The 21,704-nt window shown below is 44.2% G+C and overlaps 1 protein-coding gene and 1 long non-coding RNA gene across 8 annotated transcripts in view; one reads left to right on the forward strand and one right to left on the reverse strand.

Moving 5' to 3' along the window:
- Dnah11 (dynein axonemal heavy chain 11) overlaps window positions 1-21,704 on the reverse strand; it is a 324,850-nt gene that overhangs the window by 107,602 nt on the left and 195,544 nt on the right. For all 7 annotated transcript variants that reach the window (XM_042261290.2, XM_076551573.1, XM_076551572.1 and 4 more), the window contains 3 exons: window positions 14,190-14,351; window positions 5,827-6,060; window positions 1,223-1,369 (listed from right to left, as the gene is read on the reverse strand). In XM_042261290.2, the coding sequence (XP_042117224.1) occupies window positions 1,223-1,369; window positions 5,827-6,060; window positions 14,190-14,351 (543 nt within the window). The remainder of the gene's footprint in view (window positions 1-1,222; window positions 1,370-5,826; window positions 6,061-14,189; window positions 14,352-21,704) is intronic.
- On the forward strand, window positions 9,131-10,644 carry LOC121822520 (uncharacterized). The gene is made up of 2 exons (XR_006063698.2): window positions 9,131-9,298; window positions 10,101-10,644. It is a non-coding gene; the product is annotated as an uncharacterized LOC121822520 (long non-coding RNA).

Genomic DNA, 21,704 nt, shown 5'->3' on the forward strand with positions numbered 1-21,704 from the left:
ACTAGTAATTATAATTACTAGAACATCACAGAACTGTATAATACCCTAAACAGATCCCTTGGGTGGGTGGGATTAGTTTCTAATAATCCTACCACTTACGAAACCTGGTTGTTTAATTTCATAATATACTTTGGAAGGCATTCTGCACTTATCTGAAACCCAATGGGAACATCTATTACCAAAATTAGGAATTATATACCTATTGGCTGAGTCAAAAGAATCTATCACTTGCTTCAAGAATGCTGGGTCACCGTTTTTAACTGTCTAGAGTTTTTTCGATGTACTTTTCAACTCTTTGGTTACTCAAGACAAAGTTTGCTCAATGCACATCAGAAAAGTGAGGGAAAGTATGTGATTGTCCGAGAATGGCTGGCCTCACCACCAAAAGCCTTAGGTTTTCTGGTGCACTGAAATGCAGGACAGTGGCATAAAGGGCACCGGCTCATGGTTATGAGAGTATAAATTTCCGGCTTTTAATTAAATAATCCTAATTATAATATTTTGCCCCAATAATAAAGACTTATTAAATTTAATGTGAATATTTATTAACTATCTATGGTTCCTTTCCTATATCTTTTGGGGAAAAAGATATACAGGAAATGTATTCCATTTATGCTGAATGAAGAGTGTGGAAGTTTTATTTATTTGGGGGATGCTAAGAACTCAAATTCAAAGAAAGCAGCACCCACACAAACCAAAAGGCTATTGTTTCCAATAGCAAACCATCACACAGAATGCCAAGGCCTGGGTCCATTCAGAAAGAACACATTTAGCTTGGGACTTCATAATGAACGCTAGTTGTATTATTAAAATGCGAAACTTGAAAACCATCTCGCAAAGTGATGGAATGGGCTTTGTTAACAATTGAGTTGTTCAATTTGCCTAAAAACTGGAAACCTTTAGAAACCTCTGAGGTGACTCCCTGACCTTTACTGTATTACAAATAGGCCTGATGTGCAAGATCCACATCCATTATATGCTTGAATGAGCTCAGTATTTATTGTTCTTTCATATCATTAAAGAGCTAAAAGGTTGGGAAAATGCATAATGTAAAGAAAGGTCAAGTGGTAATCATGGTGTGAAATGCTGTTACATGTGTAACTATAATAATTCCTTAGACTTTATGCTCCCTGGAGAGGAAGTTGTTCAAAATTGTTCACCTACAAAGGTTTATTTTGTGCTAAATATAGCTCAGCACTCTAAATGGTGGAATGAGGCTGACCTTTCGCTCTTCTGCATCGGCGATGGCCTTTTCCCGGCTCACTTTCTCCGTCTGAAGTCTGATCTTTGTGATCAGAGTTTCGGCGTCATGATTTCTGAGCTGGAGCTCGGCTTCTTGAGAGGCCAGCCTGGCTTTCAGATTCCCCACCTGAAGGAAAAGTTGTCATTTTGGGGCCACTTCTAATGAGAACACAGAGGTCTGCGGCATAAATTTGGGGGGCCCTAGCAGCTCCAGCACGCATCTGTTTCTACCCTCATTTCACTTCTACTTTCATTTGCCAAAACGTAGCTCTGTTTATTTTTCCACATGAAGAAAGCAGAATGCTGCTTTTCAGGACACAGGATTACTGTGTGTCATCAAGAGTTTATCTTGGCTACTAAACCCGTACGCTCAGGGAAATACTAACAAAGGTATCCATCAGAGCACTTGACACCTCAGGACTCCAGGCTCAAGATCACAAAGATCATGGGACAATGAGCTTAGTGACTCCTGGGATATCCTCCTGTACTCTCATGGGAAGCTGCCGTAGGTTTGAATAACTTAAAGACATGAGCTGTCTTTGATTACAGAGGATCTGGCTGCCCACTGCACTGTGGCTGGTCTTACCTCTTATCCAACACAGAATAGACTTTCTTCATTTTACTCACCTTCTGTGGTGTCAGTGTAGAGCCACACAGACCATCCGATACAGAACCTCGTACTAAGGAGAGGGGTGACTGTGTGTGCTCTTTGGGTACCAACATGATGTGAGTTACAGAGACCTAGTGAGTAATACACATGTGTATTTTCTTCTTTGGCTTACCACTGAACAGCCCCACTTAGCTCTTGTGGAACAACCTTTCTGTGACATCAACAAATATGTCAGTTAAAATGAGTGATTCTGCCCATTTTTCAGCTGAGGTTCTCCGGGATTCAGCAGGTACCATTTGGTTCCTAAGTTGGAGGATTGTGTAAATAAAGCAGAAGTAAAGTAGAGAATGACTTTGAAAGACTCTGACCCCAGCCTCAAAAGCATATGAAACTGTGATGACTGTTCTTTATTCTACTTCCCCTGAGTATAAGCATCATCACTACTTCCTAAGCTCATAGACAGAAGGAACAGTCATAACCATTTATTTTGACTTAACTAATAAGAACACTTTGGTGGTTTTGTCTGTGGAGCACATTCTACTGCACTGTATCCAGGTAAGCTTGTGATCCCCATCCAAACACAGTCATCTGTCTACATTCTACGCAAGTAGCATGACCACGGTATACCCCATTGCACTTTAAACTAGGACTGATTATTTTGGCCTTCTTGTGTGTCCATATTGGCTTCTCTGTTCTTTTAGCCACTGAAATTAGTCTTCTGTTGGACCATAGTCCAAAGCATCATCTAAGGGGATGGGATTGGGGGGTGGGGGTGATAATACAATTTCAGATGCTCCTCCAGTTTCTACGGAAGCAGCTGACTTTAAAACACACCTGCCAATTGTGCTTCAGGTAGGCAAATCCAGAGAAAAATGTACTTTGTCTCAAATACAATTTGGTCTTGTGCTCTAAGATTCTTCAACTCTCCACATGTGGAAACCATGCCTCCCTTATATAATAAATTGATTTTCATACAACTTGCCAAATAACTATTAAATATTTCAACCACTCTTCTGATACTGGAAGCATTCCATGTACAAACACCTAATAGAAAAGGATTTGGTGACATTTCTTAACCCAAGGCTTCATGTATCTTCATAAAGCTCCTTCCTATTATAGTTTTCAGCTGAGGGGAACAGGTCAGACTCCAGGCAGTCCTGTATTTGGCAGAGATAGTGGACTGGCTCCTCCTCCTCCTCCCTCTTCTTTCCCATCCTCAACTCATCAATACCTAGATGGGGTAATTAAGAAGCCAAGGGCTCTCTCCCTTTCTCCAGTGGCTGAGACATCACCACCTCCAGGATTATCCAAGATGCTATGTTATCTGCCTTTAGCTCTGGTCCTTGGGAAGGTAACTCTAAGTGTGGTAGAGACATTATTTTTCTTTGCCAAAGGCAAGGAAAGTGACAGCTCAATCTGGGTGACAACACTATTATTTCCTGGGGCAAAGTCAATAGGTGCAGTGTGGGACATCATTCAAAGGGACCTGAGCGCTTTAACACACAGCTCCTTCCTCGTCTTCCTGGCTCAACAGGACACCTGGGAAACCTTTACTATAGAAAGAGGTCTTGATTTAAGGGAGAGGAGAAGCAGGTAGGAAAAGAACAAGAGAAGAGAGCAGGATAAGATGAAGGAGTGTGAGATGATGTATATAAGAGGAGAGTCAAGTCATTCTCTGAAGGGAAAGAGCAGGCACACAGTATGGACACACTTCAGGGGCCTTTCTGAAAACTCTCCCCCTCCAGTCTCTCTCTCTCAGTCACAGCCAACTACTCACTGACTCCAGCGTTTCACCAAATAGGAGTTCTTGGCATGTGAAACGACGTGGGAAAGACTGAGTAGAACTTCTACCTGAAAAGTATTGGAAGATCACAGCCGAGAGCGAACAGGCGCTAATGTGTGTTCTCAACCAAGCCTTGTCTAATTTTTATCCTTGGCACAGAGAGGCCACCTAGGGACAACTGTCACTACACAACACTGTCTTTCAGGAAACACATGGGAGGGTCTGATGATGGATCCTTTGATAGTCACCAGCAATGTTCAGAATTCACTGTCGCTTAGGCCCAGTTAGCATAGAGAACGTCCGGGCTGCTTACCAATGTCCCAGACTCCTATCCTAATCCTTCTCACCTGGCCCACTGAGGCTGTGTGACACCATGGACACCATACAGCATTAGAATGACAGGGACAAGCTGTGGGTCTCAGCCTCTAACACTCTCTATCTTAAATTCTTTGAACCTCCTTCCTAACGTTGCAGTGTGACATCCGTGTCCCATTTGACTTTGACTTTCACAATGAAACAAGACTCCCACTCTGTGCTAATTCTTGCGTTACTCTTTAAGTTGGGATTCTGTGCTCTGATGCAGGAGGAGCTGATGACACAGACTAGGATGTCTGTGAGAGCAAGTGGCTGAAACAGGGACAGAGGCCTGGAGGCCAGGGAGGAGTACAGAACCCAGAGCCCTCCACAGTCCTTAGTCAGGTCACCACGGCCTCACGGGGCCGCGTGTGTAAGACAACAAAGAATCTTATTTCCATCCTGGCAAAACGGCAAAATCCCTGACTACAAGCCAGAGCCCAAGAAGTCAGGGACCAGACAGGAAATGGGAAAGTGCTTCCCTTTAAATCCACACTGCTCTACACAGCTTCAGGCTGAGAAGAGAAGGTGTATCCTCAAACCAGCTGAGTAAAAAGTAACTGGTTAATCTCTTCCTTACTCAGAAAAGCGAGTGTGTCCCCTGTCTTCAAACTATACAAGACAAAACTAGGCATCCTAGATAACTAGGTGAACACTGCTTCAAGAGGACTAGTGATCATGCTGGTTTAGTAAAATAGTGGTTATGGATTCTCCTCCAATAACCACGACTTTACCAGCACTGAACAGGAAGCCGGGTGTCCAGTACCAGGCACGGTTTCACTATTGCTATGTGGTTCTTAAGTCATGTTAAGAGAGCTGTTGGTTACTGCCAAGGTATGTGTGCCACTACTGCATCTTTGGGGTTACTGTGCCATGCTGGTTGTTAACAGGCATCATAGCTAGGGAGGACTCTGGTTCCTTCCTTTCTTTGGAAGTTTGCATGGCACCTTCTGGTACCATGAAAGCTACTACTCAGGAAGGAGACATTCAGGTTGGCTCCTGCTCAGGGGACTCTGGGCTCTGTTTCTGAAGTGCACAGTGTCTTCAGCAATAGAGATTTGCCTTCCATCTCTGGGGCCAACAATCTATAAACATGTGTCCTATACCCACTGGTGAGTGTAGTCTCCACTTCTCATAAGGAAATTTCTCTTTGCTATAGGCAGAGACTGTAAGAAAACCACAACCTATCAAAGGCAGAGTGTGGAGCCCAGTTCCAAATGTATCCACATCTACAAAAGGCTTCCACACCTAAGGCTCAGGGAACATTGTGGAAGAGGGGACAGAGGACCAGGGAGTTTGCTGTGAGACTGTATCTCCTGGTAACATCAGTAGCTATACTTACAACTGCTCAAACATGAGCTGAAGAAGAACAACATCAATGGACATGCCAAAGTGGATGGAGGAAGCCTCAATCCTACACAAAGAACTATATGCAACCAGGGAAATCAGGGAGGAAGAGAAGTGTCCTTCCCCAGAGAAGAGCCCACCAACAGAATGTCCAGTATCAACAATTATCCCTGAAAATATTCATATAACTGACATTACATAGACTGAGCAGGTTGTGTTTAGAAATATATATGTACACACATACATGCATGCAATAATGATTAGTGAAAAAAGAGGCCATGGATTTGAAGGAGAATGGGGAAGGGTTTGGAGAGAGGAAAGGGAAAGAGGAAATGTTGTAATTATATGATAATCTAAAAAAACAAAAACAAAACTGCCAGAGAGAGAGAGAGAGAGAGAGAGAGAGAGAGAGAGAGAGAGAGGAATCCTTGTTTCCTGTGAGTGAGCAGAGGCTTCCCTCGGAAAGAGGCGCCTGTCCCTCCGGTCACACCTGTGAGGCCGTGGTTTGTAGTTTCTGGATGCCATTGCTCAGGTGTTCCTTTTTCTGGTGGACCTCTTCTCGCTTCTTCTTCAGCAGGCTCTTAAACAGTGATATCTGCTCCAAGAAACTCTTAGGGGTAGTGTAGCTGTATCTTCTCTCGTTCTGGTAAAAGCAGGCACTCATTTCCCTCACGCTGGTGTGAACGTGTGCCATGAAAAGGCCAATAGAATCTTTGTGCTGTGGCTGAAACATAGATATTACATTTCTCATGAAATCCTTTCAAGTTGAAAATATAATTTAGAAAATAGAAGAAGGAAAAAAAAAAGCCACCAAAAATTATACAGTATTTTCTTTCTAAAAGCCAGGACAAATTACCTAGCAGAAGCTAGGAGAATTTACTTAATCTTCACGAGAGCCCCACGGGGCTGGAGGAGAGCTGTAAGGCACTTGGAATCCCCACAGTCTTCTTGCCGAGCAGGACCAAGAATGTTTTTATGCTTCACAACCCAGAACTCAAACAGCAGAACGCACAAAGCCCAGATCTTCACAACTTGATCTATCAAGTATATGGGGGAAATGAAAAACCCAAGACAATATTCCAAAGGATACTTTTTTGGGGGAGATGTTCCTTTCAAGCTGAACTTTAGACAAAAAGAATCAAGATAAAGCCAGGGGGACAAAAAAGCTGAACCAGAGAAACAGAGTTTTATAGGAATCCATGTCAAACAAAATGGATGGGTAAGCTACCCAAACCTCTCACTCTGAGGGGAAAATGTGATGGTCATTTCTATTCTTATTTGGAGAAGTGAACATCAACAAAGCACAAAACACAAAGCAGAAAACTCCTCCCCCTGCAGAGTCCCTGCCTGTCCCTTCTGTGTGTCCTCTGTGACTTCTGGAATAGTTAACTTTTTAATTTGTACAGCCACATCTCCCTCATTCTAATGATTATTTATTGCATTCTGTACAAGATGAACCAGGTTCAATTAATCAAGGGAAGCCTAAAAATCAATTAATATGAATTAAATGAGCTACAGCAACTCTTTGCAAAGTCACACATAATTTACCAAAGTGTTGTCAATAACACTCAGGCAGCTTCAGGAAAACTGCACACAAGTGGCCGATGACGCAGTTAAACGTTTCAAACCCAGACCATCAATATTGCAGCCAGAGTTGTGAACAGTACTGCAAAGCAAGCGGCCAGCGACTCCTCTGCAGCGTCCTTAAACACACAGATTCCTAACATCACAACAAACCCTGAAGGGATGTGAAATCTTCACCTAAGGGCACCACTGGGTTGATTAAAAATCTGTCTCCGGAGCAATTGAAAGAATGTGTGTTCAAAGCAAAAACTTGGGATGTAAATCTTGAATTGTACTGAATTCAAGGGGATTCAAGATGCATGCCTATTAGCAATTAGTGGACTCAGAAAATAAAGTTTATGAGCAAGTCTATAAATGTCATATGCATCATATTTCATAGAGAACTTTATTTTCTAAACAGCTTGGCTCCGATATAACTATGTACAAATCTGCTCCTGTCCCATCTTGTTTTACGGGAACTTTCACAGGTACCTTCTTATGATACAGATAAATACCTCCTCAGCCAAGCGTAACCTCCTTATAGAGAGAAAAAAACAAAATACCCTGGCTTCTGCCCAGCCATGATCCTTATGAGGAGGCTCCTCAGCAGCTCTGAAAGCTCCTTTTAACAACAGTTTCATTTGTAAATCTCAGATGGGAAGAGTGGCTTCCGGGAGAGCTGGAAGTGGCCGATTGCAACTTGTCTCAATGGGGCAAAATGACTATTGTTACCCGGCTTAACAAAATGGCACAGCATGGGAGACTCACGGAGCCAGGGAGCAGCTGCTTGTAATTCACACTGTTTTTCAGAAAACTCGAATCGTTCCAGAACAGACCCCTCTGATGACTGGTGACTGGTCTTCCCTGCATTCTCAATTTGTCACTTTCTCTTATGATAAGGTCAGCCGTGACAGCACTTCCTGACACTAACAGCTGTGGCTTTTAAAAGGGTCATTGTAGAACTACTAATTGCAGTAATTTCATTAGCATAAATTATTTATTCTGCCATTCATTTATCTCCAGTTTTCTTCTGGTGGGGGGGGGGGGATGGAGCAGAGAGGGCCTTGGAGGGCTGTGGCAGCGCAGTGCTGTGGTTTACACTTCCAGAGACTCAGAGAAGATCATCATTTCTGCCAGATTTGCCCCTTCAGGGGAATCAGTTGACACCACTTTGTAGTCATTTTGCAGCCAATCATGGTGAAGGCAAAAATAAAAATAAGCAGACAGCCGTTGTGAAATGGCTCTGAATCTGTGGCTTCCCCACTAAGATTGCTTTGGAAGCCATGCTGTCTCCGTTGCAGAATTCAATGCACAGATAAGACTGCGTTTTTCTTCACACGAAGAAAGAAATGCTTATTTTCCAGTCTCCCAGTTAGCAAGCTGTAAACACAGAAACATAAATTCTATGGTGCCTGGTGGGATGCCTCTCTGGCGCTGGCTGGCACTGCCATACCAAGTACTCAGGAGGCCTCACTCGTCAACCCAGTGCTCAGTCATCCTTGTTGAGGATGCCAGCAAAGGGTGAATGCAAATTGCGTGTGTTTAAAAATTTTATTTCTTTCCAAGACCAGCAAAGCAGACTATAGCTGTTTATAAAATTAAATGGGGATTTGTAAGAAAGGCACATGAAAAACAGAGGAGATGAAAGGGGGTTTCTGTTGTTTGTTTTAGTTAAACCCAGGAGAATTTTGTCACGTATGATGTCATACCCTTGACATACTCCTTGTAGGGAGTCTTAAAATAAATTCTCAGAAATTATTTGTGTGAACCTTTAAAATGTGAAACTACCAAGTTATACAATCTGTTATTTATAATTCATTCTTTTGGGGGTTGGTAAAAGACTATTAGATTCTTAGGGCAAAGCCGCTTGTTAAAGAGGATTCAGTGGTACATAAGAGGAGCAGGACTCTACTGGAGCATCTCTAAGCTCCTCAGAGCACCTAGTCACCCCAACCTGGACGCTACTGAGGCAGCGACAGGCTGGAATCCTATGGCCCAGGTTACACTTCCAGGCCTGAAAAGTCAAGTAAGCCCCCTATTTCCTACTGTCCACAAAAGGGTTCCTTCTCGTGTTCCTTCTCCATGATTTCAAAATAGCCGCACGAATGCAGTCAAAGTAAAGCCTGGGCTCTGGAACCCAACCACGTCACCACGTCACCACGTCACCACGTCACCACGTCACCACGTCACCACGTCACCACGTCACCACGTCACACGTCACACGTCACCACGTCACCATGTCACCACGTCGGGCCTCCTGCCAGTGAGCCGTCAGCCTCCAGCTGCACCACCGGCCACCACCAGCCACCACAAGGACAGGCCCTTCTCACGAGGACGGCACTAGAGTTCCCTACAGCATTTCAACAAGTGCTAAGTGCTGATCCAAGGCAGCTCTCTACGTGCGTAGTTTTCACTTTTTGTCTTTAAGCGTGGAGTTCCAAGTGAGTGTCCACTATGAGAAGAGGCAGCTCCATGAGTCTCTTTATAACACGGAAGTGACCAAGGATTGATGTGCTGAGGAGTCCAGAGGAAACCTAGGAAGGCCCAACCGCCCTCGTTCGTTCGTTCGTTCGTTCATTCATTCATTCATTCATTCATTCATTCATTCATTCATTCATTCATCCGTGTGTGTGTGTGTGTGTGTGTGTGTGTGTGTGTGCATGCGCATGCATGTGTATGTTTGCATCTATGTGTGTGTGCCAGTGGTTGATGTTGGAAGTCTTCCTTGATCGCTTTCTACCGTCTATATTGAAGCGAGGTCTTTCAGTTGAACCCGGAGCTCACCGATTCAGCTAGTTTAGGTCGCCATCCGGTGTGCTCTGGGGAAGGCCCCATCTCTGCCTTTCCTGGTCCTGCCACTCCCACCCAGTGTGTATGTGGGTGCAGGATCAAGTCTCCAGTCCTCACACGTGTGTGGCAAGTGCTTGGTACCCAGTGCAGCCTCTCCCCACCCCAGCTAGGCCTTGCTATGGGAGGATAAGGCTGCAGATGGCATGGCTGCTGAGGCTAGCACATCCAGAAAAGCCACAAAAGTATGAACTTTCATGTAGAGCTGGTTCTAGCTGAACTACAGAACCAGATTCCTGGGCTGCCGTAAAAACTGGACCCTGCTTTCATGGGTGGAGGGGTTCCTAAACTTTAGGAAGCTGTAAAGCCCTTGGAAAACAGTATTCATTTAATAACTCTAACTCTGATTACCAGGTGCAGAGGAACAGATGTCGCGACACACTTATGTGCGTGCGTGAAGAACGGGGAAGGGTATGAACAGCGATGGGTCTGCCTTTCCTACCCACTGGAAGACAAAGCTGAAGCCAGGGTGAAGTTTGGGCAGATCTCAGAGATCTTCCTCTGGTTTTTGTCTTGATACTTCGAAATGGCGTTAACCCTGCAGGAGACCAGATATTCTAAAAGGATGCGTGTGACCCTCTCTTCAGCTATCCGACTGTTGAACAATGGACTCCAGAGAATTACAACTTCCTCGCCCTAGGGAAAGGCGGAAGCCCTGGGACAGCTGCAGGACGGAGAGACCTCACAGGGCTCTGAGGACTTAGCAGACTCCACGGCAGGACAGACCGAGAGACTGAAGGGCGAAGACGGGCAGGGCCACAATGTGACCAGGACCTCTTCACTATGTGAACCTCATGCCCTGTTTAAACCTAAGCTTATGCTAGTGCCTTATAGACAGACTTGGGGTGTCACTGGGCCCCCCATGCTGCTCTCTCCAACATGACCACTTTACACAAACTCTCTTTTCTGTGTTTCTTTAACTGCTGAACTGAGTATGTGCGGCCAAACCTAGTTCACTGGGGCTTCCAGCAGGGCCGGGTTTTACTTTAAAAATTATGCTATTATTTGTCCTCTTCCAGTGGTATTTCCCCCAAGTAGGATTACTATATGGCATGGTCAACTTTGTACATTTTAAGTTAACAGTAATACTTGTTACTGACATTGCAAAGAAAGAACTGTGGCCCAAGTCATCAGTATAACATAGCTATCATTAAAGAGATAATGTAATGCCTTCCCGTTTGGCATGTGTGTGCCTGTGTGTGTGGGTGGTGTGGGTGTGTGCACGCGCACGTGTGTGTGCCTGTATGCGTGTGTGTGTGTGTGTGTGTGTGTGTGTGTGTATGTGCGCGCGCATGTGTGTGTGTGTGTGCGTGTGCGTGTGTGTGTGTGTGTGTGTGTGTGTGTGTGTGTGTGTGTTTGCACATGTACAGGCACACACACGTGCGGTACACTGTCTTTAAAAAGAATCTGTCTGGGTTACCTCAACACATGAACTATGAACCAATGGCTGAGGGGCCCCCAGCTGGATCAGGCCCTCTGAATAGGTGAGACAGTCGATTGGCTTGATCTGTTTGGGAGGCATCCAGGCAGTGGGACCAGGTCCTGTGCTCATTGCATGAGTTGGCTGTTTGAAACCTGGGGCTTATGCAGGGACACTTGGCTCAGCCTGGGAGGAGGGGACTGGACCTGCCTGGACTGAGTCTACCAGGTTGATCTCAATCCTCAGGGGAGGTTTTGCCCTGGAGGAGGTGGGAATGGGGGGTGGTCTGGGGGGAAGGGGAGGGGGGTGGGAGGGGGGTGGGAGGGGGGAGAACAAGGGAATCCATGGCCGATATATAGAACTAAATTATATTGTAAAATAAAATAAAATATAATAAAAAATAAAAAGAATCTGTAGACCACTGGAGAAATATCAAGCCTGAATATGGCAGAGAGGTCACTTTCCTATTTGAGTGGGTCATCCCTGCCAGTCCATGCTATGCTGTCTCCCATATGGATAGCAGACAGGGCAGTAACCCTGCATTTAACTGTAATGGTGACATGGCGTTGTGAGACCACACCAAAGCATCACCCCAGAAGGACAGACCTCCTCTGTCATCCAGCCACCAGGACTGGAACAAATGCTTCCATCCTCACATTTCCCAGCACGGACCTCACCCTCACCAGACGGCTCATATTTTAAATTTACATTTAAAATCTGCCCTTTCATGTGGCCCTGCTTTCAACTATCTCTAAGGCCATTTTGCCTTAAAAAATAAAACCGGTGCTTTTGTTTTAAGGCCCTGATACCTTCTACTTTTTGCCCCACACGTTCCTGACTGGAATCTGTGCGCTAACCCCTCACCCCATCACACTCCCGATGGGCTTCCCGTCTCTGCAACCCCACTCCTAGCAGTAGGGACCGTCCCTTCCTCCTGTCTTGTTTCCCTTCTTCTCATCACTTCCTGATTTCCGGGGGAGGCGGTGTGTGTTGACACACGTGTCTGGTGGATATCACGGTGACACTGAAGTCTCAAACTGTTTTGGTCATTTACTTGTCAGCTGTCATCGGGTCCGGTATCAGGTTATAGAAAAAAATAGCACACCCATTTAGTTAAATGCAGTCAGCCCACAGCCCGAGGTGCTGAGTGTGTACTGATGGGAATTACACGTCAACATACATAAAATGGCTTGTCGTTAATGAATCTCTTCTCTGTGGCCAAAGGGGGTCACCTTGTGTAAGCACCTTCCACTTGCCCAATGAGGTCAATAATTAAGAAGTGCCCAAATTATGCAGATAACTTTCAGTCTTAATGATGGGAATTAAAACTAAGAAAGTGATCAAATTAGCACTCATTCAAAATTTTAAAAGCTGTTTCTGACCTCTACAGGAAAGACACCACATGTTTTTAGAAGAATGTGGACACACTGCACTCTGGATTATAATTAGTGCTCCTGTGTGACAAATTAGGAAGGTGGGCAGTTAAATAAGCATCTTACACTGGAAGGAAATCATCTGGCTAATTTGTTTGCAGGCATAATTCAGCTTGATAGAAACGCTGGAATGCCGGGAAAATGTTTCTATCTGGCACCCAAGATCCTATAGGAGGCGACATGACACCGTCGGAGGGAGCTCGGCACCTGTGCAGCCCTCAGGCCTGCAAAGCCCGCCTCGTCCAGCAGGTGTCAACGGTCCCTGGCCAGGCTGAACTGCTGAGAGGCAGCAGATGCAGTCCCGGGGCAGCAAAGATGGACAGCCTTCGAGGCCATGCACATGCTGCCACAGAGCTGCCAGCTCAGATTTCCTACCAACGAAGGAAAATCAAAGCAATATTCAGAAACCAGTTGCGTTTTCAGCCTGATAAGTGGACCAAGTAAGCTAGGAGTCTGCTCTTCAAACACTGTACACGCCGATCCCCTTAGATTCAGAATTTTGAGGCCCTCTTCTCACTGATGGGAGACAGGATGATGCCCCAGTACTTCTCGTGATTGCTCAAGGAGCTCAATGACGACTTTTATCATAATTAATGGCTCTCTAGATGTGAGGGTCTAATTCGCCTTCCCCCCCAAACTTCAGAAGACCTATTTTCTATTCTGTTTCCTTATGCATGTGCTGGTCATACGACTGTGGAGAAGAGGAAGAGAAAGGAGGCAGGCAAGTGTTCCCAGATATTTTTAGGAAAGAACAAACAAACGAGCAAAAACAAAAAAAAGGAGAGGTGAGTTTCCCTCTACAAAATACTGTATGCAGAAGTGAATGCCTGCCACCATCCCTGTGATGTACACACCTATGTAGGTTTCCCTTTAAGTAGAAGCAAAAGAAAAATGATACCAGTCAATAAAGCTAACTGCATGCTAACTAGTCAATTTTATAAGTGTACCCAGATTCTAACCACCTGACCCCAAGGATAGATACAGTATTTCACAAAGCACTGCCATGCGCTTTGGAAGGGGATGGGCATGGTGTGTGGAGCAAAGGGGAAGATGAGGCCTGATTTAGATGTTAACTTCTTATATGTCCCCAAATCCATCTGACCTGGACAGTTGCTTCCAGTAATTCTGGTTCTATTCCAGGCACTCCCACCTGATCGCTCAAAGGCAGGTAAGGACAAAGCTCTCAGGGAGACACACTCCAACACAGCCTCTCTAGTGAGAAAGGCTCCAGACCCCACCTTCCCACCTGGGAAATCTGGGGCTTGCTTCACGGTTGCCTTCTTTACTCTGTATGCCTGAGTGACGGGCAGTTTGCTGTTGCTGCTTACGTCACACAGACATTTGAAAACGTCATCAGAGGTCCCAGCATTACTGAGAAGTGACATACCCAACCCACAGCCCCGTCAGCCAGAGTTCCATTCCCAACAAAAAGCCAGAAACATGACAAAACAACATACAAGCAGCCAGTAGATGCAGACTTGATACCGAGATCTAGAAACTGAAAATGGCTGGCATTTCGCCTGCCAGTAGTGTGCCGTGACTTGTGCATGCCTGGGTGCCTGCTGACCTCAGGCTGACACAGCACCGTACCTCAATGCCCTCTATGTCTTCAGTGAAGCTCCTGCTGACCGACACCAGAGCCTCCTGTGGCCATGCATGAAACCAGTCGATAGCAGTGCAGTTAACTATGGCTGGGAACTTCCGGGCTCTGCCTCGCAGTGTGGGGCCAACCGGTGAGAAGCAAAACACCACCTGTGGAGACGAGGGCATGAGCGGTGAGTGTGGACAGGTCACAAGAGTGATGAGTGTGTCATCTCAGACAATGAGAGAAGGGGCGTGGCCAGCCACACTGGTCAGCTACCCCAGCATAGGGCACTGGTGCAAGGCAGCATTGACCTCCAGCACGGCCGCTCCTCAGGGCAGACAGGAGTACCATTGTGTCTTCCTCAAAATGTGCCCCTCTTCTTTCGAACATGGCTTATGATTACCACTGGGAGTGAGACATTTAACTTGTTCCCTAATACAAGTCACATAAAAGTTAAGTCACCCAGAGGAGGTAAGGGTGTCAATATGTCCACCTTCAAATTCTGTCCATTTTGTAATTCAGGAGGCACCACAAATCTGAAATACCCTTTACCAAAAAAGCCAGTTTTATCATCATGAATGACACCAATTTCTGTTTGCATTTAAAATAAAAATACCTGCTTTAGTTCTCACCTCAGATTTTGGGAGGAAATTTTAAAACCTGGGTAAATAAGCTCCTGCTGAGAAAGTTTCTGCTGTAAAGCTGAAAATTATTACTAGCTGCTTAATGATTTAAAAGTTAATTAATACCTGAATGAGTTATCAGTCTGTACTGGGGACCTTTTGAGGATCAATTCCAGAAAACCCAGGCGTAATTCAGAGGGTGCTCAAAATGCTTACATGAAAGGTGTGTTACTTTCACAGATCAAACCTCCATCCATCAAACACTTCTAGATTTACATATTGTCCCCAGGACGAGGTCCACAGTGTAAGGAGTTGTTATTCTGTGTTGTTCAGCAAAACAAGAAAAGAAAAAAGAAGTGTGTGCACATTCAGTACAGTTGCGTTTCTCTTCAAATGTTTTCAGTCTGCAATGGGGGGGATTCATGGATGAGGACATGATGTTGGGAAGGGCCAACTGTGTACTTGTATGCCAGGGATTCTGTCAGTCGAGCCTGAGTTTGGACGCAAGGAACTCTTCGTAGTCAGCAGAGTAGATGAGACCCCACTGTCATGCCCATTCAAGGGTCCTGAGTTTTAGAGGACCTCCTGTCAGAGGAGAAGATCAGGGGGAACCTGAAAACATAGGAAGCTGCAAGGACTCTCCATCCCCTGTGTCTCTGTGGACCTGAAGACTTGGAGATTTGTCAGCTGGGAAGGCCTGAGTAGAGAGTGTCACTTCTTCTTAGGACAGGTTGATGGTAGAAAATGAGGCCCTTCAGGTTCCAGGGCTGAGGTCAGGCAACAGGTGATGTCACTGTCTGAGGATATGGTTTTGTTTTACTTATGGCATTTTTTTTCAAAATCCATGTGAGGAAAAAAAAAAACCTCTAGCATATATCAACCTGTACAATACCTCATTTCACAGGTTTATTTGCTATATTCAACAATTCAAGATAGACAAATCCTAAAACCTAAATTTTTTTATTGTGATAAGAAAGCACACTATGATTACACTCTTACATTTTATTAGTGCGTAGAATGGTATTGTCAGCTATGGGCAGAATGAACATTTCTTAAATTTTTTCATCACATAAGAGTGAAACTCTTTAACTATCACTTAGAGACTTTCTCACAGTCTCCTTAGTCTCTAGCAGACACTGCATTAGATTCTACAAGTCTAACTCAATGGATGTCTCATAAACAGACCATGAAATATTCACAGTGCCATCAAGGGTCATCCAGGGTGTGGCAAATGGCCAGATTTTTTCTTTTTATAGTAGAATAACATTCCATTGCTTATGTACATTTTTCTCTTATCTGTCCATTGACTTTTTTATTGCTTCCTGAAAGCATATATTGCCACGCTGTCCTGCCAGACTTCCTGATGCCAGGACTGTATAGAAATCTACAATCATCTCCCAGAGTATCTTTTGAGAGCCATGGGTCTTTTTTATCTAGTGTGCATCCCAGTGTGAAATTATGTGAAGACAATCCTTGTTTATTGATAACAAAACACAAGAAAATATCTTCAATTCTAGAAAAGAAATATAGATTTTGAATAACCTTGTTATATTATCTTCCAATAAATGATTTAAGCATACCAATAAAAATAATGCAAGGAGAGTATTTTTCTCCCAAGGCTGAATAAACATGATTCAGACACGATTCTCTACACTATTCTTAAGAGTCAAGAGTATACCAATGACAAGGGTAGAAATAAATATAGAAGTCATAGAAAATACTTGGAACCTCAAGTATGATATGCTGTTTTGTTTTTCTCTGCCTGGTATACTCAAAAGAAGCTTCTAAAACCATGTGAGTAGAAGAGAATCAGACATGGAAAGCCAGCTTCTTGAGGAAAGAGGAATGTTCAAGTGTGGGGAGAAGAAAAGGCCGGAAGGAGAAACCTAAGACCTGAACTGTAATTTAAAAAAAGTTAGACATTGTCACCAGAGTTTTCTCAGCACATGCGGTATCCGAACAGTTGGTTTACAACTTATAGCATGACAATAATGAATATATGATCATCAATATGTGTATCATGAAAAATGTGAGCACATGTGATGAGGAGGAGGAAGAGGAATTGCTAGAGGAAGGAGAGGTGAAGGAAGGGAAGTAGGGAAGAAAAAGAAAACTGAATCTTACCGTATGCTATGCCATGATAAGCTAAAATGGATTCAGCTCTTCCAGGCCAATCTGATACCCATAAGGACAGCATTCAAGTTTAACTTTGTCACGGCAATACTTAAGTGAAATGAATAATTTCAATTTCTCATTTTTCTCTTTAATTATGTGTATGTATCTGTGTGGGTATGTGCATGTCTATGTGATGTCTGAAGATCCCAGAGACTGACTCAAGGTAGAGTTATAGTTGTGAGCCACTCAACAAGGACGATGAGAACCCCACTCTCTAGTCCTCTGTAAGAGCAGTTTGTGCTAAGACATCTTCCAGCTTCGGTTTTATTTGTATTTTGAGACCTGCTCTTGCTATGTAACATTGGCTGTTTGGTAGTCACCATGTAGCCCATAATAGCTTCAAACTCATAGCAATTCTCCTTTCTAAGCTCCCAAGTGCTAGGATTATAGGTGTGCACCACTGCGTCCAGCTACTTTCTCAATGGCTCTGCAGTTGGTCAAGTACTCATTGAACCCAGGTCTTATACAAAGAATGAAATGGAAACTTTTAGTAATTTTAGGAATCATAGATCATCTAAACTAGTACCCAGAAATTCAATCATACACATGTACTTGTCCATTCACAGTTCCTAAGAAGGGAATGGACAGGATGTTGTTAGCCTAAGGCTTTGACTATTAACCCAATTCACTGTTCAGCAGTTTCTAGTTTTATTCAAAGAGCACAGAGGTACTCCTTCCAGTCAGATTTTTGTTTTGTTTATTTTTCAAAACAGGGTTTCTCTGTATATGAATTTTCCTGGCAACAACACTCTATAAGGTTTTTCTAGGAGGCCATGAAAATGTTTATAATTATTGGTTACTCTATTTTTTTTCTTCTAAAAGTGGTCTGCACAACTTTACTGGTAACCTGTAGTAAACCCAGAGGGAAATTATTTGGTGTTGAGGAGCAGTGATCACTCTGAAAAGCTCTCTCACTATAGTCTTAGTAATTTTAGGTGAGATTAACATATTTGCTAAGAAATAAAAAAAAAAGGATTGAATATATTGTTGTCTAGCCCATAATTGACTTTCAATGTTTTAGGCTATGCTGGTATGCATATGAGTGCTTCTTTTTATAAACCTCACATCAAAGGGCTTTGTTTGATATCTGAGGCATCGAATTAGACATGCATGCTGGAGTGGGGTCCAGGGGCTGGCATCTGCAGACTTCCCCAGGAGTCAGGTAGCAGCCCAGCTATTAGGAATGCTTAGATATCTTCTGTCACAATCACACATTCTTTGTTAGGCATCATTTTTGATGTTAGATATGACTTTTAAAAATAAATTTTATTATTATTGTGCACATATATGGTGTGTGTGTGTGTGTGTGTGTGTGTGTGTGTGTGTGTGTGTGTGAGAGAGAGAGAGAGAGAGAGAGAGAGAGAGAGAGAGAGAGAGAGAGAGAGAGAGAGAGAACGTATGTGAAAGTCAGAGAACAACATTGTGGAGTTAGTTCTCTACGTTGACTTTTACATGGCTTCCACGGATTGAACTCAGTTTGGCAAGCTTGCAAGGTAAGCCCTTTACGAGCTGGATAACTTTTTATTGTCATTATTCGTGAAGTAAGATACCTCAGTCAAACAGAAGTATTGTACATACATCTCCACTCATGTATGACTAAGACAGGAAAGCCTAGATACTGAAGTGTCCTTATGACTCTACCTCTAGTTAGAGACTTTGTGTAAACAGCATCCCCCAGAAGAAGGTCAAACACATCCCACCACAGTAGGTCTGCCACATCTGCCTGGAAACACCCTGCTCCATAAGCACCAGCCAGGTCTTGTCTGAAAGACAAGAATTGGACTGCAGTGAACCCACAGGCCAGGCTGCAAGGCTTGTTAGTCAACAAGCTTTGGGAAGCAGGGTTCAGAATTAGATACCCCTTGCCTTGAAGGAACACTCAAGTTAGTGTGTGTTAAAAAAAGAACTCTATCCCTTGTCTGAACTCAAGTCATCTACCTTTCAGTAAGTACCTAGATTCACTGAAATAGTCACTTCCTCCTCCAAAAAAAAGTGCCTGGCAATTGCAAATGAATGATCAGTGGGGCCAGGAAGAAAGTTAGCTAGATGGAAAACAAATGCCCCAGGCAGCTGTGCTATTTCCAAAACCAAATCCTCCCAAGTGCAAAAGCAAACCCCGAAATCACTACTGATGCATCTCCTGCAGCCCTAACATTTGGGTGTCAAGAACTTTTTGGGATTCACACCTAGGATTTTCTACTCGTTTTCCCCCTTGCCCACACAGGAGTTATGACTCATTTGCGATAACCCATATCTGACCACGCTTTGTAACACGTTTCAATTTCCTGTAGATGCAATCCCTTCTTGAGTACATATTTATTTGAGTATCACTAACAGGACTCAAGCCATTTCATCTCCTAATGGAAATTTGAATTGCTTCAGTCACTGTATTTTCTTCCAGTTGATGTAGTTTATTCTTAGGTAGAATCCTCCCACATATTTACTTCCAAGGCATCTATCCATAACTTATGTTTGCATTTATCATCCAAAGCCCCAGTATATTTCAAGGATAATAAGCCCTGAGTATTGCTGAGGCAGCCCCTATGGAATGGAGTTTTATTACAGAATACATCTTCTGTTTGAAAACTCTGACTTTATCCTCCTCCACATGTCTTCCCGTATTATCTCCTACCTAATCAGCTGTTAATTTCAATTCTTTGTAAAAGGTCCAACAGCATCTTCAAAATGTGTATATACGAGGCACTTTGATAAATGGATCAGTATTTGAGACATCTCATGCAGTTTCTGGGGGCTCCATTGAGAGCAGCTGGCATTACTAAGTCACCTTCCTCCATGTGTACAAGGACAGTCCTCACACTCTGCTGGGAAACCCCAGATCTAAACACTAGCACAATACTATGAACACACAACGCTTTTCTAAGTGCAAAGTACATTCCGTGTAAAGTGACACCTTTATTCTGAGATTCAGTCTTTCATTGCTGGTGTTAAAAGTTTCTTGAAATGGTTTGTTGGGGCAGCTTGGTGATTCAAGTGTTTGCTTTGCAAGAAGGAAAACTTTAGTTCAATCCCTAGAAACCACCCATATAGAAAAGCCAGATGTGGTGGTGCAGGCTTGCAATCCCAGTCCTGGAGAGGCAGAGATGGGGGCACTTCTGGAGCTCTCTGGCTATTTAGAGAGCTCCAGGTCAGTGAGACCCTGTCTCAAAAAACAATGTAGATAGCACCTGAAGAATGGTACCCAGGACTGCCCTCTGGCATCCACATTCTGTACATATGCTTATGCACCCACACACAGGTTCACCTATGCAGACTCCATCAGTGGGCTTTCTGTTATGGCTTCTAATCCCCTTCTCATATACACAGCTGCAGGTTCATACTAGTTAATGTGGCTATTAGACTAATGTCTGTCCTTCCCACAGTGAGGTGGGCTCCATGGGCTGGGGCTGGGTTGTCCATACTCCGGTCACCTCCCCAAGATCCAGCACATCACAGGCCTCCAATAAGTGTTTGCTGAAGGACAAGTGGCCAAAGGGAGGATTGCTGCCCCTGTGGTTTCCACGCTCTCTCTGTCATGAAGGACTCCATGCCTCCGTAGTCATAAGCTGAAATGAACTTTTCCTCCTCTAAAGTATTTTTGTTTTGGACTTGGTATTTTATCACAGCAACAGTAAATCAACTAATACAGATAGCATCTTTTTGTCGCCTTAATTTCTTTGCAATTTACCAACAATCACAGAAAATGGGGAGGCCAGTGTGAAAGAGTCCCGAAGAACGGAGGGCAGAGCGAGCTGTGGTTGGCCAGTCCTTGGCTTCTCGTTCTCATCAACGCGAGGGCTAGAACTGTGGGCAGGAGGGGTGCAGACAGCCCTCCCATGGATGAATCCATGTCTGATGATCTCCTCGGAAAGAACTAGACACTGTGACCCTCAAGCGATCGCAGACCTGAGAGGCTTCACTGCACAATGACGCCCAGTGAGGTGTGCAATATCTGATTTCCTGTGAGACAGGCGTGTGGGCTTTCAGTGTAAAATAAACAGACACCACATATGGACATGGCAGCACCACGGCTGGCTGGGTGTGGGTGTCCGCACTTCTGCTGTGACTGCTGGGTCCCATGACACAATAGAATACAGCTCAAGAGCAAATCCCTCGCTGTACCCGATTCCGGTCCCAGATAGGAAGTGTTCTCTCTTCCATCTAAGAAGGAAGCAGAGAGGGGAACACAGCCCAAGTGGGACACACACAATATAAAGCCAAGACAACTCGAAAATCTCTAACTGAAAGGAAGAATTGCTCCAAACTGAAATGAATGTAAGAATCTGAAGAAATGGCTAAGAACCTCCTTGGTACATGAAGAGGCTAGAAGGAGAAAAAGGATGGAGATCTACAAGGGAAAAGACCAGGATGGAAGCGTAAAAGAAGAGATACAGTCAACTGTAACTCTTCTTCAAAGATATTTATAGTATCGCAAGTCAACATGTCATCCCATACTTGCTGACAGAATGCTGATAGCATCTCACTAAAATAAAGACTAGAGGCCGGGTCACTGTAGCACCTGCGAGCTTCAACTCTTGAGGAAGTTTATGTGTAAAAAAGGAGAGGCTATTGGGAGGATGGGGCTGAGACGGCTCAGCGGGCACAGTGTTTGCTGCGCGAGGATCAAGGGCAGGATTTGGATTCCCAGCACCCTGCATAAAAGCCAGCCACGGCCATGCACATCTGTGAACACAGTGTGTGGAACAGGGGATTAGGAGACAGGTC

The sequence above is a fragment of the Peromyscus maniculatus genome, chromosome 14, assembly GCF_049852395.1.
Source record: "Peromyscus maniculatus bairdii isolate BWxNUB_F1_BW_parent chromosome 14, HU_Pman_BW_mat_3.1, whole genome shotgun sequence".
NCBI lineage: Eukaryota > Metazoa > Chordata > Mammalia > Rodentia > Cricetidae > Peromyscus > Peromyscus maniculatus.